Below are 19,209 nucleotides of genomic sequence, written 5' to 3'. Positions count from 1 at the left end.
TCAAGGGTCTGAGCACTACACAGCGAGCCTATGCCACAGCCCTCAAAAGGATATCCATTCCCACAGTCCTGATCGAGTTCTCTGATAGAGAGGGCCGTTTGTTGGGCAGAACAAAGGAAACACCATACTTCTCTTTTTGGACAGTTTTATTTTAAGAACTACGCTTCAGAATGCATCACGCCTTTCCCACATGTCCTCACACATCATCACAGAAAACACACACACACAGAGCTTTCCCCAATACCACAGCAGGGCATCAAAAGCATAGGATTAAAAAAACACAAAAAAACACAAGAGAAGACAGTAACTTAATCAGTCCATCAGTGCATTGTAAACGGAGTTCTTGCACCGGTCAGGCGCAATGATTTTTTTTTCTTCTTTATTAAAAAAAAAACAACCGTTAAAAAACTTTCAGAAGTTACCTTTGGCAAAAAGAAATGAGAGATCCGAAGGTTGTGTTTAAGTCCCATCCTCTTCATTCCAAGCGAGGCGTGTGGCCCCTTTCCGCATGGGCTCTATGCAACAGCAAAATTCCACAAATTGCTCCAGTCTCTGTTGGCACCCTGGCCGATACTGCTGCACATCCAGGGCACTTTCCGTGAAACACAAGAATTGCTTTTGCCCTCAGGCAGAATGCTTTTATTAGTACTACCGTTTGCCAAGTCCAATCTTGCTCTTCAGAAGCCATTCCATCCCCCTTCCCGATCTATTATCTATGGCAAGAACTCTGGCATTCCACTGCTTCTATGCGGCTGGCAGAGCTAAATCAAACAGTAGGTTTGGCTTATGACAAAGCTCCATTGCTCCCTTATTAAAGAGTCTGACCTGCCCAATGGAATCCGAACCACTACCCAGCTTTCTCCAGAAGGTCTTCAGCTACTGCATTCTGAATTCACAGTAAAAGATTAGGAGTATGATCCGTACAATAAAAGGATAAGAGTGTGATCTGTCCCAGAAAAGGTGAAGTCATGCTCAGGTGTTGTCCCAGCAAGCTGGTCATGACCTCTCTCCTGCTGGGACAAGTAAAGCTTTTGCAGCGAGGTCTTCTCAAAACTCTCCATTTCACGGAAAAGCACCTCTGTGGCAAAGGAGCAAAGCTGGGATCTCAACTCAGCACTCTCATCTTGGTGAAACACAGCCAGAAACACCCACATTTCCTGCCAGGCAGGGAAAAGTGGAACAGAATGGAAAATAGAGGCCTCACCCTACATAGAAGTCTGTCGAAAAAGTCACTGCAATAAAGTGTTACTGTAACTTTGCTGTTCCCCTTCTCCACCTATTTATCCATTATAATCCGGTATGCAGAAGGCCGAGGATGGAGTGAAATTAACATTTCCATGTATGGAAAGAGAAACACAACACAAAGGTGTTTTTTACTGACAAAGGGCACTGGTGCTCATTGTGGAAAAGCCGTCCGGGGTGTAGCAAAGGGAATCTGTGTGTATGGGGATTTCAGCCCGGACTCCCAACAGAATTAAGAGGTCAGGCCCTCCAAAACGCTGTTTTCGATGTTAATTTGGCACAGCGGACTTGGAAGACTTTATTGTCTCCATCCCTACCTGCTCCCTCTGTGTACTTGTAACCATAATTTTGCTTTACATTAGAAAATTGTGCCATCAGAGAGAAGGCGACCTTTGACAAACACGGAAGCTAAACCTCAGAGAAGGGGTGGCGGGGAGATTTCTAATGCCAAGGTGCAGAGGGAAGATCTAAATGGCTTGTCTAGTTGCTTCTCACACACAGGCAACTATGCAGATGCCAGCATGCAATTGCTTTCACTTCCCAGGCAAAATAAGCAGACAGTGGAGTCTTACATGGCCAAAGGTTCTCTCCCGCTTCGGGAGACTCTCAAGACTTTGAGACTTACTGCGTCCACCTCTCATTCAACATCATACAATTCAGCTGATGGGATGAACCAAAAGACTGGCAGGGCCAGTCTAAACTCTGCTCCCTCCCAAAAAAAGTATTTTGCAATGTGACAGGTGACAGGCAAGTACCAGGCGCCAATCTCTGTATACTGGCAGGTCGCAGACACACGAGTCCTTGGCAGCTAGGTTCCTACTTCGTAAAGCACGGGATCTTCTGGAAGGTTAAGTGAAGTTGAAAGAGAGATGGACGGGAGTGTTTGATGGTACCAGTCGCTCCCTACGTTGGTGCAAAACAGGGCAGAGCTGTGCCGGGAGCACCTCAGTCTTTCAATTTCTGCGTGCGATACTAGCGCCTAGTATCTTCCACTTGTCTGTGAAGCAGCTCACAACATCCACCACTGCAGAGGCCGCGGATTAGTCATACCGCCCCTTAATCATCATATTCAACAAGGGGCCCACCTGTTGAGACAACAACAAAGGAGTAAAACCACAAAAACTGTTGGCTATAGACATATGCCGAATGGAGTGATGTTTGCACAGCCAAAAATCTTCTCAAGCTGCAAAACTGTAAGCACAGCATTGTAGCACCGTTGAAGTCAACACTAGAGGTTAATTCTGTGTCCAGGGCGGCTGTCTACCAGCTCCACCTGGTACGCAGGCTGAGACCCTACCTGCCTGTGGACTGTCTTGCCAGAGTGGTGCATGCTCTAGTTATCTCCCGCTTGGACTACTGCAACGCGCTCTACGTGGGGCTACCTTTGAAGGTGACCCGGAAACTGCAATTAATCCAGAATGTGGCAGCTAGACTGGTGACTGGAAGTGGCCACCAAGACCACATAACACCAGTCCTGAGAGATCTGCATTGGCTCCCAGTACGTTTCCGAGCACAATTCAAAGTGTTGGTGCTGACCTTTAAAGCCCTAAATGGCCTCAGTCCTGTATACCTGAAGGAGCGTCTCCATCCCATCGTTCAGCCTGGACACTGAGGTCCAGCACCGAGGGCCTTCTGGCGGTTCCCTCATTGTGAGAAGTGAGATTACAGGGAACCAGACAGAGGGCCTTCTTGGTAGTGGCGCCCGCCCTGTGGAACGCCCTCCCTTCAGATGTGAAGGAAATAAGCAGCTATCTTCTCTTTAAAAGACATCTGAAGGCAGCCCTGTTTAGGGAGGTTTTAATATTTAATACTGTACTGTTTTTAACACCTGATTGGAAGCCGCCCAGAGTGGCTAGGTAAACTCAGCCAGATGGGTGGGGTATAAATAATAAATTATTATTATTACTGTGCATCTTCCAACCCATTCTCTCTTTTTTTAAAAAAATAATTTTTATTAAGTTTTACAATTTTATAATCACCACAATCAACACTGTCTCAAAAGTAAAAAGGAATATAAATCCCCAGGCGTCCCCCCGACTTCCCTCAACTTCCTTTTACGGTTCTTTTGTCTATTTATTTCCCTGCCTGTTTTATTCTACCTTAATATTGCAATCTTTAACTTAAATGTTGTTATATTCTTCACTTTTTTATACCATACTTATTTTTGCATTTCCACTTACACTTTGTTATTCTCCAATTTTTACATCTTAACGACTATATTTATTTTGTTAATTGTAAATGTTTACTCAAACCCTGCTGGTGAGTCCACTTCTTTACAATATTTCTGTAAATACAACATAAATGGTTCCCAGTCTTTCTTCAAGTCTCTATTGTCCTTGTCTATCTTCCAACCCATTCTCAGTAAAGGATAATAGGCTTGGAACTCAAGATTAATGTTTGGAGCCCTCACCCCAGTAGAACAAGCAGCCTTAAAATCACTGTCAATTGTCACTTGTTTGCAACACCAGTGTGCAATTGTTTACAGAGGTTTTCCTTAACAGTAACATCTATTGAACTCCGAGGACCTTTGAAACCCTGGGCGAATCAGCCTGCTTTTGAAATCCGCCACGTTTCCTGATGTATATAGAAGATCTTATTGTATCTTAAGTTTTGAGAGATGTCAATTTGCCAACGACATATTGCTGAACCTCAAAAGTTAAACCGGGATGTCACTTGGCTTTGGGCAAATAGTACCAGAGATACCTCAAATTTGTATGACTCTATTAAAATCCACATTTTGTAGTGGATTTGCTTGTATTCCTTTTCATTTTAATACCACCCTAGCATCTTCGTAGATGATGTCCGGAGGTATTTTGTAATAAAAACATAAATACATGGCATAATTTATCACCCTTCTTTTCTCCCAGGGTTAACCCTTCCTGCATATCTATGGAACTGCAAATGACTGGCAGAATTAGGCTGTTTTGGTGCTCTCAGGGCCCAATTAGAACTTGTGGGTTTCTGTGCAACTTAGCCCCCTAAAACAGTTTCCAGGTTTGTCCTGTACCTCTTGTGGGTTTCCAAGTGCCTCGCCCAGCATTTTCTCTATGTTCCTCATTATTGCCACCTTCTGATGAGCCTTTAGGGGATATTCAATCCTTTTGGGAGTTGGGGCACCCTGGGAAGAACACAAACACATATTTACATTACAGGCAGGTAGCCGTGTTGGGTCTGCCGTAGTCGACACACACACAAACACACACAAAATTCCTTCCAGTAGCACCTTAGAGACCAACTAAGTTAGTTATTGGTATGAGCTTTCGTGTGGGTTAAACCACAGAGCCTAGGACTTGCCGATCAGATGGCCGGTGGTTCGAATCCCCATGACGGGGTGAGCTCCCGTTGCTCAGTCCCTGCTCCTGCCAACCTAGCAGTTCGAAAGCACGTCAAAGTGCAAGTAGATAAATAGGTACCGCTCCGGCGGGAAGGTAAGCGGCATTTCCGTGTGCTGCTCTGGTTCACCAGAAGCGGCTTAGTCATGCTGGACACATGACCCGGAAGCTGTACGCCGGCTTGCTCGGCCAATAAAGCAAGATGAGCGCCGCAACCCCAGAGTCGGTCATGACTGGACCTAATGGTCAGGGTCCCTTTACCTTTACCTTAAGGTGCTACTGGAAGGATTTTTTTAAATTTTGTGTCGACATATTTACATGTGCTCATACTCTCAAAGAGGATTCCCCCCCACACACACACTTAGGAAGCTTCCAAATCAAAAGAAACCCAGCCAGATGGGTGGGGTATAAATAATAATAATAATAATAATAATAATAATAATAATAATAATAATAATTATTATTATTATTATTATTATTTAGACAAAGAGACTAGCATCAAACTTGCAGCGTTCACCCCGGTTTCTGGTTTGGGAGGTAGCAGAAAAACCAAAAGGAAACAGCAGGATCATAAGTTTGTAGCACTTCATGTTACTTGAAAAAACCGACACACACACACAAGCACAATAAAACAGTGGCCAATATAACAGTGGGGGACAGGAGGATGGTTGGTATTCTATTAGCAGCCAAATGGTACACAGTCATACTAGAGGTCATTGCACAAATGCTGGTCTAGGAAAGGGCTCCCTAAAAGAACCATCACCATTAAACAGTTAGGCATTATTTCAACCCAAGGAACTACATACTTCACAGAGGGAATATCTATGGACCGCCTCTCCCAATGTGAACCAGCTCTGACCCTGTGATCATCATTGGAGGCCCTTCTTTGTGTGACTCCTCCACGGTAGCTCCAGAGGGTGACAACATGAGAAGGGGGTCTTTTCTGCAGCGTCTCCCTTTTGTGGAATGGGCTCCCCAGGAGTCTTCATTACATATCTTTAGGTGTCAGGTGAAAAAGTTTCTCTTTAACTAGACCTTTGGCTGATTAGCATTCTATGTCCTTTTAAATGTGTTTGCTGGGGGGGGGGGAGGTATTGGTTTGCTTTGCTTTTGTTCTGTTATGTGCTTTGTGTCCTCGTTTTGTATTTTTATGTTGTGATCTGCCCTGTGATCTTTGGATAAAGGGTGGTATGCAAATTTACTGAACAGCCATACAAATTCTTTAAGAGATGGAATTAAGAGCACAGGCCAGGTTTGGAAGAGCTAATGTAACTCTAGGGAACCTTAAGCAGCCCTCAGAGGTGTGTAGGATGAAGAGGACAGATTTTATAATGTGGCAACATCAATACTGCATTACACCACACAACAAATATTTCAAGTAGCAGCTCTATGTTTCTGTTCTGTCCATGCACAAAGTTCTCTTCTGCCAGCAACAAAAGCTAGAGGCAAGTTTACCTTGTACCAAAAGTTTACAGTGATGGTAATTCCTCCGTTCAGCAGAGACTCAATGTGATGCCACCTGAATAGAATAACAGAAAGGCCAGGGAAATTGTATACGTTTCCAATTCTAGCCACAGAGAATTTAAGAATTAACAACATCAGTCCTACAGTATCAATGCAGACAGCTCAGCTTGAGCCTTTGTTATTCTTTTATCCCCCTGGCTTCTATCCTATTTGCACTTCGTGCCAGGAAACTATGCTATGACTATCCGTGACTTCCTCTCGCTGTTTGTATCTATCCTTATTTTAAGTTGCTCAATAGATCACACTCCCATGAATGGGTGCTCTCTTGCATGTGCATACTTTATCTAAGAATACAAACATTCCCACCTTCAGTACCAACCTGACAAAGGTAGGTTCACTTTCATTCTAAGTTGAAAGGGCTACGGGAACTGAAGGCAGGCACTTTCTCCCCCTTTCCTCTATACTTTTACTTCCTGTGGGATGTGTGCCATTTCCCATTTAAGTCCCATAGAGATTGGTACATGGACAGATCCACACCCGACTTGGGTCAGACTTACTCTACCCTTACAGTAAAGAAGAACTCACCCCATGAGATTAGCCTCAGCTACTTGGGGTTTTTTTTTTTAGAAACCCAATGGAGACAGACTAAAATATTACACACTTGTGTATGAAATTTTCAGTGGTTGGAACAGTTTGATCCTGTGTTGAACTGCCATGGTGAGAGTGCAAAAGGATAAGCCTCACCTTGCCTAAACCCACCCACCCAAATCCAAGCTGCTAGCAAATGTCAAGGATGTTTTTATTTTTCCTCTCTCTTCTGGCATGAGAACACCTTAAAAGACAAAAGCCTATTTATCCTCCGTATCTTGAGGATAAAGGAAGCACTCTCTCCCTTTTGAATACACAGAGAAGGTAAAAAGTGTAGGCCTTACAATACATCTGAGTCAAAAGAGAAAGAGCCATAGGCCTCTTGTGAGCCCAAAGTTCCTGTACCTTAATCTGGGGCCCTGGTTTCTGCTGCAGTTGTCCCATTCCCACCCCACCCTGTCCAATCCTCCCTCTATGCTCCTTACCAATACATGGGGATATAAAGCACATCGCCTGGGCCCACCACTGTCTCATAGCCAACTACGTTCTGGAAATTGGGAAAGCGCTCATAGTCAGGATTGTCGAAGTCAACCTAGCAAAACAGGAGAAAAGAACATGTCACTGAAGAGGCTGAAGTCACAAAGGTCATCTAGAGAGTTCCCCAGAGCATGGTCCTTCCCATGCCCCAATTCCCCACAGGTAAACCTGCACAAGCTCAGGTAGAGACAACAACCTGTTGCATACTAGTCACAAAAGTTAACCTGGAAAGTCAAGTGCTAGACTAAATTCTAGATTTACAGTGGTGCCTCGCAAGACAAAATTAATCCGTTCCGCGAGTCTCTTCGTCTTGCGGTTTTTTCGTCTTGCGAAGCACGGCTATTAGCGGCTATTAACAGCTTAGTGGCTTTAAGAAAAAGGAAACAAACGCGCAAGAACTCGCAAGACGTTTTGTCTTGCAAAGCAAGCCCATAGGGAAATTCGTCTAGCGAGTTTTTCGTCTAGCGAGGCATTCGTCTTGCGGGGCACCACTGTAACCCAATTTGTTTTCTTCAAAGCAAAATCAGTTAACACAGTATTAAGTAAGACAGTAATAGACTGTGTTTGTCTCCTAAGTGCACATCAGTAAATGGTAGAAAAGAGGTCTGTGTTGCATGTCTGTACTATAGGTAGACAGTAAGCAAAAGAAACGGGGAATGGGTTCAGGCTGAATTCCAGTTATGAGCTAGAATCTTTCTTTTACATTTTTTTTAAAAAAATATAGGCTACCTAGAAATTTGGTAGGTTGTTTAGATACCTTGGTGGAGGGCGAATTTCATCCCATTAATTTGTTGTCCCTGGAGAAGACTACACATATGGCTGTAAAAACTGGTTACTCATGCCAATGTGGAGTGTACACGTTCAGAGGACAATGCACTACTCACATTGCATCCAATAGTATAGTGTTTTCTTAGTATAGCAGAAGAAGAGTTTGGATATGATATCCCGCTTTATGACTACCCGAAGGAGTCTCAAAGCGGCTAACATTCTCCTTTCCCTTCCTCCCCCACAACAAACACTCTGTGAGGTGAGTGGGGCTGAGAGACTTCAGAGAAGTGTGACTAGCCCAAGGTCACCCAGCAGCTGCATGTGGAGGAGCGGGGAAGCGAACCCGGTTCACCAGATTACGAGTCCACTGCTCTTAACCACTACACCACACTGGCTCTCAGTGTATAGTATAGTGTATAGTATGGATGCTGCATACTGGAGAGCCAGTGTGCTATAGGGATTAGTGTGTTGGGAGTAGGATTTGGGTCAAAGCTCCAATCAGCCACAAAGTTCTGTGTATGACCTTGGGCCAGCCACTCTCTCGCTCGGGAAACCTGCCCCAGAGAGTTGTTGAGAAAGTAAAATGGGGAAGAACCATCTTGAGTTCCTCAGAGAAGAGGCAGGATGCAAACGCAATAATGTGGGACGCTGCTGCGTTTAATCTGGAGCACAGCCACACTTTTCCCCATGGCACTGAATCACATGCAATCGTTTGAAAAGAAAGCAGGGCATGTTTGTGTGCAGAAACCCCACATATAAGCACCTGCTTGCACATTGGGGTTTCTTTGCAGCACAGTTGTTGCTTTTCATGTCTCTTTCCTTCAACATCAAGGGGTTAGGCTAAATTATCAGACTAAACACCAGCAAGTAAGGCCTGAACGGGACAAAGAGACGTTGACCACAAATAACAGGAGGAAAATACAGATCACGTTTTGCTTGTGACCTCTTTCAGGCTGGTCATTGTTAGAGAGGACATAGAAGCCTGTGTGAATCTTCCATCTGATTAGAACAAAGGATAGTATTCAACTCAGTTTTACTCAGACCCACTGAAATTAAAGAATGTGAATAAGTTAGGTCCATTCATTTCCATCAGTCGACTCTGTGTAAAACTAAGTTGAATGCCACCCAAATATTTTGTATCACATACTCTTACAAAGTTGCCAACAAAGGTCCGTATAGTTAAAGCTATGGTTTTCCCAGTAGTGATGTATGGAAGTGAGAGCTGGACCATAAAGAAGTCTGATCGCCGAAGAATTGATGCTTTTAAATTATGGTGCTAGAGGAGACTCTTGAGAGTCCCATGGACTGCAAGAAGATCAAACCTATCCATTCTGAAGGAAATCAGCCCTGAGTGCTCACTGGAAGGACAGATCCTGAAGCTGAGGCTCCAATATTTTGACCACCTCACTAGAAGAGAAGACTCCCTGGAAAAGACGCTGATGTTGAGAAAGATGGAGGGCACAAGGAGAAAGGGACGACAGAGGAGGAGATGGTTGGACAGTGTTCTCGAAGCTACCAGCATGAGTTCGACCAAACTGCGGGAGGCAGTGGAAGACAGGAGTGCCTGGCATGCTATGGTCCATGGGGTCACGAAGAGTCGGACACGACTAAACGACAACAACTCTTACAAAGTAGGGGCCATTTGGCACAGATGTCGCCTTACCTGGCTCTGCCGATCACATGGGTGGTGCACAGGATAAGGATAGAGGCACTCAAACTGGTCAGGGGAAAACAGGATGCAACGCTTGTATCCCTTAATCTGAGCAAAGAAGTTCTGCTGCTCGTCATAGTGTGCTGGAGTCACGTTCCCTTCATAAAAAGAAACAGAGACACTGTAAACCTGACAGCCCTCTAAACACAAGTATTCATAATGAGGGTGTGCCTACATTACAAGTAAACCGTTAGAAAATAAAGTTTTAAGAGCATGTTGGGCAATTTAACAACACTCTCAGGACCCACTGAAGGCAACAGCTCCCATCATTGCGTAAGGAAAGCCACTGACAAACCAATTCAAAACCAGTTTAACGGCTGTGGTTTAGAGGTTTTCTGAATAATAGTTATCCATACAGAGAGCATTCCAAAGCAAGGGAGGTAGTGTAATGGTTTTACTGTAGGCTGTTTTGTGAGAGATTGCCCTGAAAGGCAGGATAGAATCATTACCTTACAATGGGTGATCTGCATTGGTCATGCACCAAAATAAATCAAGTTCTACGTGGGGGGGGGGGATCTAAACAGTGTATTCAGTTATACAGAGGACACTTATGAATGTATGTCATCGGTTTATAGCACTTGCATCATCTGGGTCCTCGCAACAAGACAGTAGTACACGTTACAGGACAAGGAAGAATTATTTACATGCAAAAAGTCCTTCTCACTAGAGCAGTCAGATAACTGCCATGCGGCCTATTTGTGCAGCCAGAGGGAATGGATGCATGTGAAAGAAGTAAGAACCAAATAAGAAAAGTGTGGTTTATCTTTTCAGATGTAATCTGTGAACAAGAGGCCCTCGGGTAGCCAAAGTTATGCCCTCGAGACATTTGGACTCCAACTTCCATCATCCCTGCTCGCTGGCCATGCTGCCTGGAGTCCAACAAGATCTGGGAGGCATAATGTTGGCTATCCTGGCATCTATGGACTACATCCCTGACACCGCTTCTTTGAACCAGGCCTCTGAATCACCTACGTCAGATTTTCGTATATGAGATAACAGGGGCTAGATGTTGGATGTTTGTGTGCAAAAGGAATCCCTAAGAAGTTGTCTATGCTAAAAGCAAAATGCAATGAGTTGTCCAAAGACCTTTAGGCACATTTAAGTCTAAGGCAGATCTGCTACCTTCCATGCCGATCAGTAACAAGTTGGATGTCAGCTGACCCCAGCCTCGCTTTGCCTGCTGCCTGTTAATCCAATTCCAATTGAAGCCCAGGAAATCCACCACGATTTTCCTCCCAACTGTGTCGTTCAGAGTCTGCTGCAGATAAAGCCTGCACATGGCAGAAAACAAGGGGGAAAGGAGAATTTTACATGTAGGTCTGCAAAAAGGAAGATCTTGCTTGCCATTTTTCATTCATTTTTAGCCAATGCCTCAAAAATACATTCACTTATATAGAAACCTGATAAGCAAAGGCTAACTTCGCCCAGAGGACTGCAGATTTAAGGAAAGGATTCAATTGAGCACCACCAAGTCAACAGAAATTGGGCAGGTATACACATGCAGGATGACCCACCTGTTCCCTGATGCACAAAACACATGGTTTCAGGTACTCTCATTCTCAGAGATCAGTCTAGAATCTTTGTATCCTTTCAGACAGGATGCAAAACCTATCTTCCAAAAGACCTACAGCAGTGGATTAGGGACTGTGACCTAGTGTTAATACTGCTGTTGATTATACTGATTATGATAATAGGTTCCTAGCCTGCCTTTTAGGGTGTATGTCCTCCAGATGGGTTGCAACAAAGTAAGATACACCATTAAAATAGCAGTAAAAATAGCTAGCATTAAAATAGCAGTAGCAGAGTAAACAGTTCTCATATATAACCAACCATAAAACAACCCATAAAAAGCCCTTGTTTATGATGCTCTTATTTTCAAAACTGCATCTTTTTATTATTTTTATTCTATTATTTTTATAGGAAGCTGCTTTGAGCATTGGGGAGGATGGACAAAAATGCTAAACCATTTTTCAAAAAGAAAAAAAACCACACACATCCAGTTGTACAACTGGCGAATGAGCGACTCCTTGATTCCGCTCACTGCAATCAACAAAGGAAGCAAAGGGTCTCTTCTCCCGAGCAGTGCAGCACTTTCTTCGTTGTAGCCTTTTTCTTAGCTTTAATTACACAGCCACTTTCCAATGAATTTAATAGGAAAGGGAGCACCAGAACCAGCCCCCCACTAAGTCCAGAATCCAATTTCTTTTCCCCATCACCTCGAGTGCTGCCCAAAGGAACACACTTATTGGACGCCTTCAGCAGCAATACTAGCACAATAACTACTAGATATGATCCTGTTGCTTCAGGAAGATGCTTGTGCATGCTAAAAGGGGGATGGACAGGAAAGTGGAGGAATTCCCTACAAGGTAGGAAGTACAGTGGTGCCTCGCAAGACAAAAAGAATCCGTTCTGTGATTCTCTTTGTCTAGCGGTTTTTTTGTCTTGCGAAGCAAGCCCATTGGCGGATTAGCGCTATTAGCGGCTTATCTGCTGATCGGATCAGCTGATAAGCGGCTTAGCGGCTTAGAAAAAGGGGGGGGGGAACCCCCGCAGGAACTCGCAAGACATTGTCGTCTTGCGAAGCAAGCCCATAGGAAATTTGTTTTGCGAAGCACCTCCAAAACGGAAAACTCTTTCGTCTAGCGAGTTTTCCGTCTTGCGAGGCATTCGCCTTGCGGGGCACCACTGTACAACATTAAAACAATTAGGGAGCAATTTTTAATAGACTTTGGCTGAGAGAACGAACGGTCAGCCAAGAAATCTGTAGATGATGTAGAATGTCTCACCATTTCCTTCAGTTTAAAACCCTGCAAGCAGCTAGCCAGGGATGGTATCTCAGACTAGCCGCTTAGAACAGAAGTAGAGAACCGCAGGCCTGGGGGCCAAATGAAGCCCTCCAACCCTCTCTATCTGGCCCTCAGGACTCTTCCTGCCCTCAGAACTCAAGGGGCTGCCCTTGAGACTGACCCAGAAACTCCAGTGGGTGCAGAATGCCGCAGCGAGACTCCTTACGGGGTCCTCGCTGCGAGATCACATTCACCCGGTGCTATACCAGCTCCCGGTGGAGTACAGGATCAGGTTTAAGGTGCTGGTTTTAACCTTTAAAGCCCTATACGGCCTAGGACCCTCGTACCTACGGGACCGCCTCTCCTGGTATGCCCCACAGAGGAACTTACAGTCTTCAAACAAAAACATCTTGAAGGTCCCAGGCCACAGAGAGGTTAGGCTGGCCTCAACTAGAGCCAGGGCTTTTTCGGCTGTGGCTCCGATCTGCTGGAACGCTCTGTCACAAGAGACTAGGGCCCTGCGGGACTTGACATCTTTCCGCAGGGCCTGCAAGACAGAGCTGTTCCACCAAGCCTTTGGTCAGGGCACAGCCTGACTCCCTCCTTTGGCAATCTTCACAGAACTCTAGCCCAATGGCTGCCATCAATTTGATTTGAATTAATTTTATAATGAAATGATTTTAGAATGTTGTACTATTTTACTGTTGTTAGCTGCCCTGAGCCCGGCTTCGGCTGGGGAGGGCGGGATATAAATAAAATATATTATTATTATTATTTTCCTATGTCACACCCTTCACCAGTCCTGCTTCACAACTTACTTGAGATACAACTTACACCAGTTGCTCCATCCACTCTGGCCCACAATGTGTCCCCTAAATGAGAATGCAGCCTTTAGACTGGAAAAGGTTCCCACTCCTGCCTTAGAAGAACTCAGTCCATGTCTCACGACAGAACCAAACCGCCAAGCCAACAACCGATGTTACCTTTCGCCACTGTCCTGCTGTTCTATTTCTTGGAGCTGCTCAACGAAGTCGCTGAATTTCATCTCTTCCCTGCTTGACTTAGGCTTGAAGTTCTTAACATTTGCCATTTTCTTCTCATCGTAATACAGGAACTTGTGTGTGCTTGCTCTATATACCGAAAAGTCCCCACTCCCAATGTTCTCCTGAAGATAGTCCAGATCCCATTTTAGAGCAGGGAACACCAGATTTGTATCTGTCAACACCACTGGCTCCTAGGAAAGACAAGAAAAAAGCACAAGGCATAGCAATGCAAAATCCCAAGGTAAGGTGGGAGGTATCAGCCACAAATATTCAGGTTGATTTTGCAACTAGGAATAAGTAATGGAAGGAAATAAAGAGAAACCCATACACAACAAAGTAGCTGCAACTATTCACTGCCGTCACTCATAAAGCACAGCCTTACACACTGATGACAGCCCAATACAGCGGAACACTAGAAGTCAAAAAGCAGAATGGTGATGGGTTTACCTTTCTGCTTAATGCTCAAGCCATGAAACAAAATGCTTAACTCTTCCATAAGGATACTTAAATAGTGTTCAAAACTGAGATATACAGGCATACCTCGGGTTGAATATGCTTCATGTTGAGCGCGCTCGAGCTGCACTCCGTGGAAACCCGGAAGAAACAGAGCGTGTTACTTCTGGGTTTCGCTGCTCGCGCATGCAGACGCTCAAAATGACGTCACATGCATGCGCGGAAGCGGCAAAAAGCGACGTGTGAGTGTGCAGACGTGCCGTCGCTAGTTCCGTTTGATTCCGGATGCAAACGGGGCTCCGGAACGGATCTCGTTCGCATCTCAAGGTACCACTGTATAAGCTAGGCACCAAATGGCAGCTTAAACCTAAGTTATGGTCACAACACAATGCTTATTTGCCAGGGGGTTGGACTAAATGACCCTCAGTGTCCCTTCCAACACTACAATTCTACGATCTCAACCACGTTGCTTGACTGTAGCTTGCCCTTACAATTCATTTGCCCCAGTATGCAAGAGGGAGACGCACACACAATGGAAATGGAATTAACTATAGTCTAAAGCAGAGGTTTTTTCACTGGCTCGATGGAGATGCTGGCTGCCAAACTGGTGCCCAGAAATCTCCATATAGTCGCAACTGGGCCCAAGCCAGTAGCAAAATATGGCTGGCGCCCAGGAAATTTCTAACACGGTACTCAAATATTAGAAGCAAACACAGATTTGCCTCCAAATACCTCTATTGAGAGGTCTTTGAAGAACTTAAAGAGTTGTTTGAAAGGGTATAAGGCAACACAGTATGAAAGGCATTCATAAGAGCCCAGCTGGGTAAAATCGAGCAAAGGCCCATCTCATCCATCATTCTATTCTCACCGTGGCTAACCAAGGACCTAAAGAAGGCTTCCTCAACCTCGGCCTTCCACATGTTTTGAGACTACAATTCCCATCATCCCTGATGAGTGGTCCTGCTAGCTAGGGATCATGGGAGTTGTAGGCCAAAAACATCTGGAGGGCCGATGTTGGGGAAGCCTGGCCTAAAGGGACATCTATAATGGCACTCTCCCTTGTGAACCCCAACAGCTGATGTTCAGAGGCACACTGCCAATTACTATTAGCCTTATTCTCCAAGAATGTGCCTAATCCCCTCTTAAAGTCACCCAAGTTAGTGGCTATCACTCCAATGATGAGAATACACCAGCCTTAGAAATAAATTATTGGGGAGCAGAAGACGGGCAGCAGAAGGGCATACTTTTCCTGCCTATCCTAAAGCTGCTCACCTTCCATTCCGCAATCAAACCACTATTGTGCTGCTTCTAGTCTTGCAGACACCCAAAACCTTGCCATCAGCCCAATGCCCCAGTTTACCACAGCAGCGCCACTTGCTATTTCAAAGCCCTTTTTTAAGTTGTAAATGCACAGGAACTGTAATGCTGAAACAGGAACAATATCGGCAGGTTTTTCATATAGCAACTGCAGAATAAAGTATAATGAGTAAAAAGGGGATCCAGGTGACTAAGAAAACAAAAATAATATAAAAACCACCCTCTTCTTTCCTCAGCCTATGTGCCACAAATCACTAACCTGTGCATGTGTGGGCCAGCTTGCCTTTATTTGAAGGTTGCTTGTCAAAAGTGAATATTCCTACCATGGGGATGTTTAAAAGAGGTGGTGGGAAAACTTCCCTCTATGCCCCCCTTTCCCCCCCTATTTTTTCAAGGTTGAAGCCTCCTGATCCAGCAACCCTACTCCATCATGTGAACCTTCCCAGGATCTGAGATCTTTGAGGAAGGCCCTCTTCTTGGCCCCGCCACCCTCATAGATACAGAGAGGGCCTTCTCTGTGGTGGCTGCTCCCAGGCAACTTTGGAACACGCTCTCTGGCTCCCTCCTTCCTATCCTTCTGCCAGCAGGTGAAGACCTTCTGGAAACTGACCGCTTTTAATTAAAGGGCTGGTGCCATGCTGTTTTGATTATAATTCTGTGTGTGGTTTTAAGCATATGTGTAATTAGTTTTAATTCTATCAATATTTAATGGTTTTTATAATGAAAGCTTCTTTCTCTGTTTTTAGCTGATTTGTTTTTAGATGTAAGATGCCTTGAGTCTCTGTTTGGGGAAAAGGCAAGCTGTATATTTAAGGATGTACAGTGGTGCCCCGCAAGACGAATGCCTCGCAAGACGAAAAACCCGCTAGACGAAAGGTTTTTCCGTTTTTCGATGCGCTTTGCAAGACAAATTTCCCTATGGGCTTGCTTCGCAAGACGAAAACGTCTTGCGAGTCTTGCGATTTTTTTCGCTCCCCCCCTTTTTCTAAGCCGCTAAGCCTTTAATAGCCGCTAAACCGCTAATAGCGCTAATCCGCTAATAGGGTTGCTTAGCAAGACGAAAAAACCGCTAGACGAAGAGACTTGCGGAACGGATTATTTTCGTCTTGCGAGGCACCACTGTATATGTATAATAATACTGGAGGCACACTAACGAAGGCTGGTGGCAAAGCGGGGGGAAGCAGACAGGTGGGCATGGGTGGGTTGCTCTCAGCAGAGGGGACCCCCCCCCACTTCCTCCAGGAAGGAAACTCAGACCTCCATCCCTCTCACTGTAAGCTGCCTTAAGTCACTGTCAGGGGAAAAGGCAGGGTATAGAGTATTACAGAACTGTAGAGTTGGAAGGGACCCCAAGGATCATCTAATATAACCCCTGCGATTTGTGTGTGTCTGTGTGTGTATGGTAGGAATAGACAAGAATGTATAAATCCATATACATACATGTGTATGTGTAATAAGAATAATACTGGAGGCACCCTAACGAAGGCTGGTGGCAAAGAGGGGGGAAGCAGACGGGTGGGCATGGGTGGGTTGCTCTCAGCAGAGGGGACGCCCCACTTCCTCCCGGAAGGAAAACTCAGGCCTCCATCCCTCTCACTGTAAGTTGCCTTAAGTCACTGTCAGGGGAAAAGCCAGGGTATAGAGTTAACACAGAATTGTAGAGTTGGAAGGGACCCTGAGGATCATCTAGTTAGTATAACCCCTGCAATGCATATATATATAAATGTGTGTGTGTGTATACACCCCCCACCCCCTTGGGGGTATGGATATACAGATAGGAATGAATGTATAAATGCATATACATATTTGTGTGTAATAATAATAATAATAGTGCTGGAGGCACCCTAACCAAGGCTGGTGGCAGATCGTAAGAGAGGAGGCCAGGGCGTTTGCAAAACCCCCACACCCTACCCCTCCCAACCACCACAACCCCGGGTCTGAGCACATGGGACCCCTCCCCCCTTCCTCCTGTCCGCCGTCCACACCCGACCCCACACATTTGGGGGTATGGATAGACAGACAAGAATGTATAAATGCATATACGTATTATTGTGTGTGTAATAATAATAATAATAATAATAGTAGTAGTAGTAGTGCTGGAGGAAAATTGTAGAAGAGGGGGCCAGGGCGTTTGCAAAACCCCCACACCCTACCCCTCCCAACCTCCCCCCCCCGGGTCTCAGCACAAGGGACCCCTCCCCCTTCCTCCGAGGGGGGGGGGGGCGCGCGTGTGTTTTATGTCTGGGAAGGAGCCCAACCCCCTCACCTCGTTCTCGATGAGCTCCTCGGCCCGGGGGTCCCCGTGACGGAGCCTGGGGATGGGCCGCGTGGCGAAGCCGTAGCGCCGGAACTGGGCTTCGCTCCAGCCTCGGTGCGGGCGGCCCCCGACCTCCCGCTCCTCCTCCTCCTCTTCCTCGCCGCCGCCGCCTTCGGGGCCCCTGGGAGGAAGAGGGGGCGGAGAAGGGCCCCCGTTCTCCTCAGCAGCCGGGGAGGGGGAGGAGCAGGACGCGGAGGCCTCCGCCATCGCCCACCTCGCGACGCTGGGCAGCCCGGGGACTCTCGGTGGCGGCAGCGGCAGCGGAAACGGCGGCGAGGAACATCCGGGTACGCCAGGACGTGCCTGTTGTTGTTGTTGTTGTTGTTGTTGCCGGCGTCGTCGTCCGCGGGGAGAGGGGAAGACTTCCGGTCCGGCCCGAACGCAGCGGCGACCCCTGGCGGGCGGTCGAGGAAACGCGCCCGGAGCCATCAGCATCTCAGCTTAGAGCACCTTTGGTAAGCAGCAGGGCCGGCGCAGGCATTTTGGTGCCTGAGGCAAGAGGGGGGGAGCATGCACGCATCCTGCCAGGGCAGACGGTATGAGTGAATATGTGCCCCGGGAGCAAGAGGGCAGGGAGGCAGCTAAAGATTTGGCTTTTCGATCTGGCTTGATTTGCATCCCAAAGCGGATAACAACAAGTAATGAAATGGAACGTCACAAATGCAGCGCAAATCAAGTAAAATAATTAAGGTGGGGTATAAGAGACGCGGGTGGTGCTGTGGGTTAAACCACAGAGCCTAGGACTTGCCGATCAGAAGGTTGGTGGTTCGAATCCCCGCAATGGGGTGAGCTCCCGTTGCTCGGTCCCTGCTCCTGCCAACCTAGCAGTTCGAAAGCACCTCAAAGTGCAAGTAGATAAATAGGTACCGCTCCGGCAGGAAGGTAAACGGCGTTTCCGTGTGCTGCTCTGGTTCGCCAGAAGCGGCTTAGTCATGCTGGCCACATGACCCAGAAGCTGTACGCCAGCTCCCTCGGCCAGTAAAGTGAGATGAGCGTCGCAACCCCAGAGTCGGCCACGAATGGACCTAATCATGGTCCTTTACCTTTATAAGAGAGAGAGAAATCTTCTCTTGGCATGCATAGGAAATCATTTGCAACTAAAATGGCTGTCTATTCTATTTTTCTTTATTTTCTTTATTTCATAAAGAAATACACCCCCACCCCCACCCATTTGGGGGTATGGATAGACAGATAGGAATGAATGTATAAATACATATACATATTTGTGTGTGTGTAATAATAATAATAATAATGCTGGAGGCGCCCTAACCAAGGCTGGTGGCAGATCGTAGGAGATCTTGCTCCTGGTCACCAGATCTCGGGTTTCCGTGTCCAGCACCAGCCACCTGAATTGAAGCAGAGAAGGGAGGGGAAAGTTTTCCAGGAGGCCACGCGACAGTTTCTTTGGCTGTGTGGTGGCAGGACAGGAGGGGAGGTTGTTTTTTTAAAGAAAACCTTTAAAAAGAGAATAAAACCATAACGTTAACTAGCAATCCTACGCTGTACACTCGTGAGTTTTAGTCAGTTAAGTTCTACTCAAAATAAACACATTGACATTAACTAACCTAAGTTAGCCAGGTCTGTTAACTTCAGCGGGTGTGCTCAGAGTAGGACTGGTATTGTGTAAACGTGTGTTGATAATGAGATTTTT

The 19,209-nt window shown here is 46.0% G+C and overlaps 1 protein-coding gene and 1 long non-coding RNA gene across 2 annotated transcripts in view; both read right to left on the bottom strand.

Annotated features, from left to right (window-relative positions):
- Positions 1–19,209, bottom strand: part of LOC310706738 — a 335,070-nt gene that overhangs the window by 297,390 nt on the left and 18,471 nt on the right. The gene's annotated exons all lie outside the window — the stretch shown is intronic.
- HIF1AN (hypoxia inducible factor 1 subunit alpha inhibitor) lies at positions 129–18,008 on the bottom strand. The gene is given in 10 exon segments (XM_083502745.1): positions 129–2,327; positions 4,250–4,360; positions 6,030–6,093; positions 7,112–7,218; positions 9,595–9,740; positions 10,765–10,913; positions 13,412–13,662; positions 17,508–17,833; positions 17,836–17,929; positions 17,931–18,008. Coding segments are annotated over 10 exon segments (1,356 nt in total). The 5' UTR covers positions 17,994–18,008; the 3' UTR covers positions 129–2,282.

This window comes from Podarcis liolepis (genome assembly GCF_965112155.1).
Source record: "Podarcis liolepis genome assembly, chromosome: 5".
NCBI classification, from domain to species: Eukaryota; Metazoa; Chordata; class Lepidosauria; order Squamata; family Lacertidae; genus Podarcis; species Podarcis liolepis.
The sequence above is the reverse complement of the archived record's forward strand: the minus strand, read 5'-3'. Positions and strand labels throughout refer to the sequence as shown.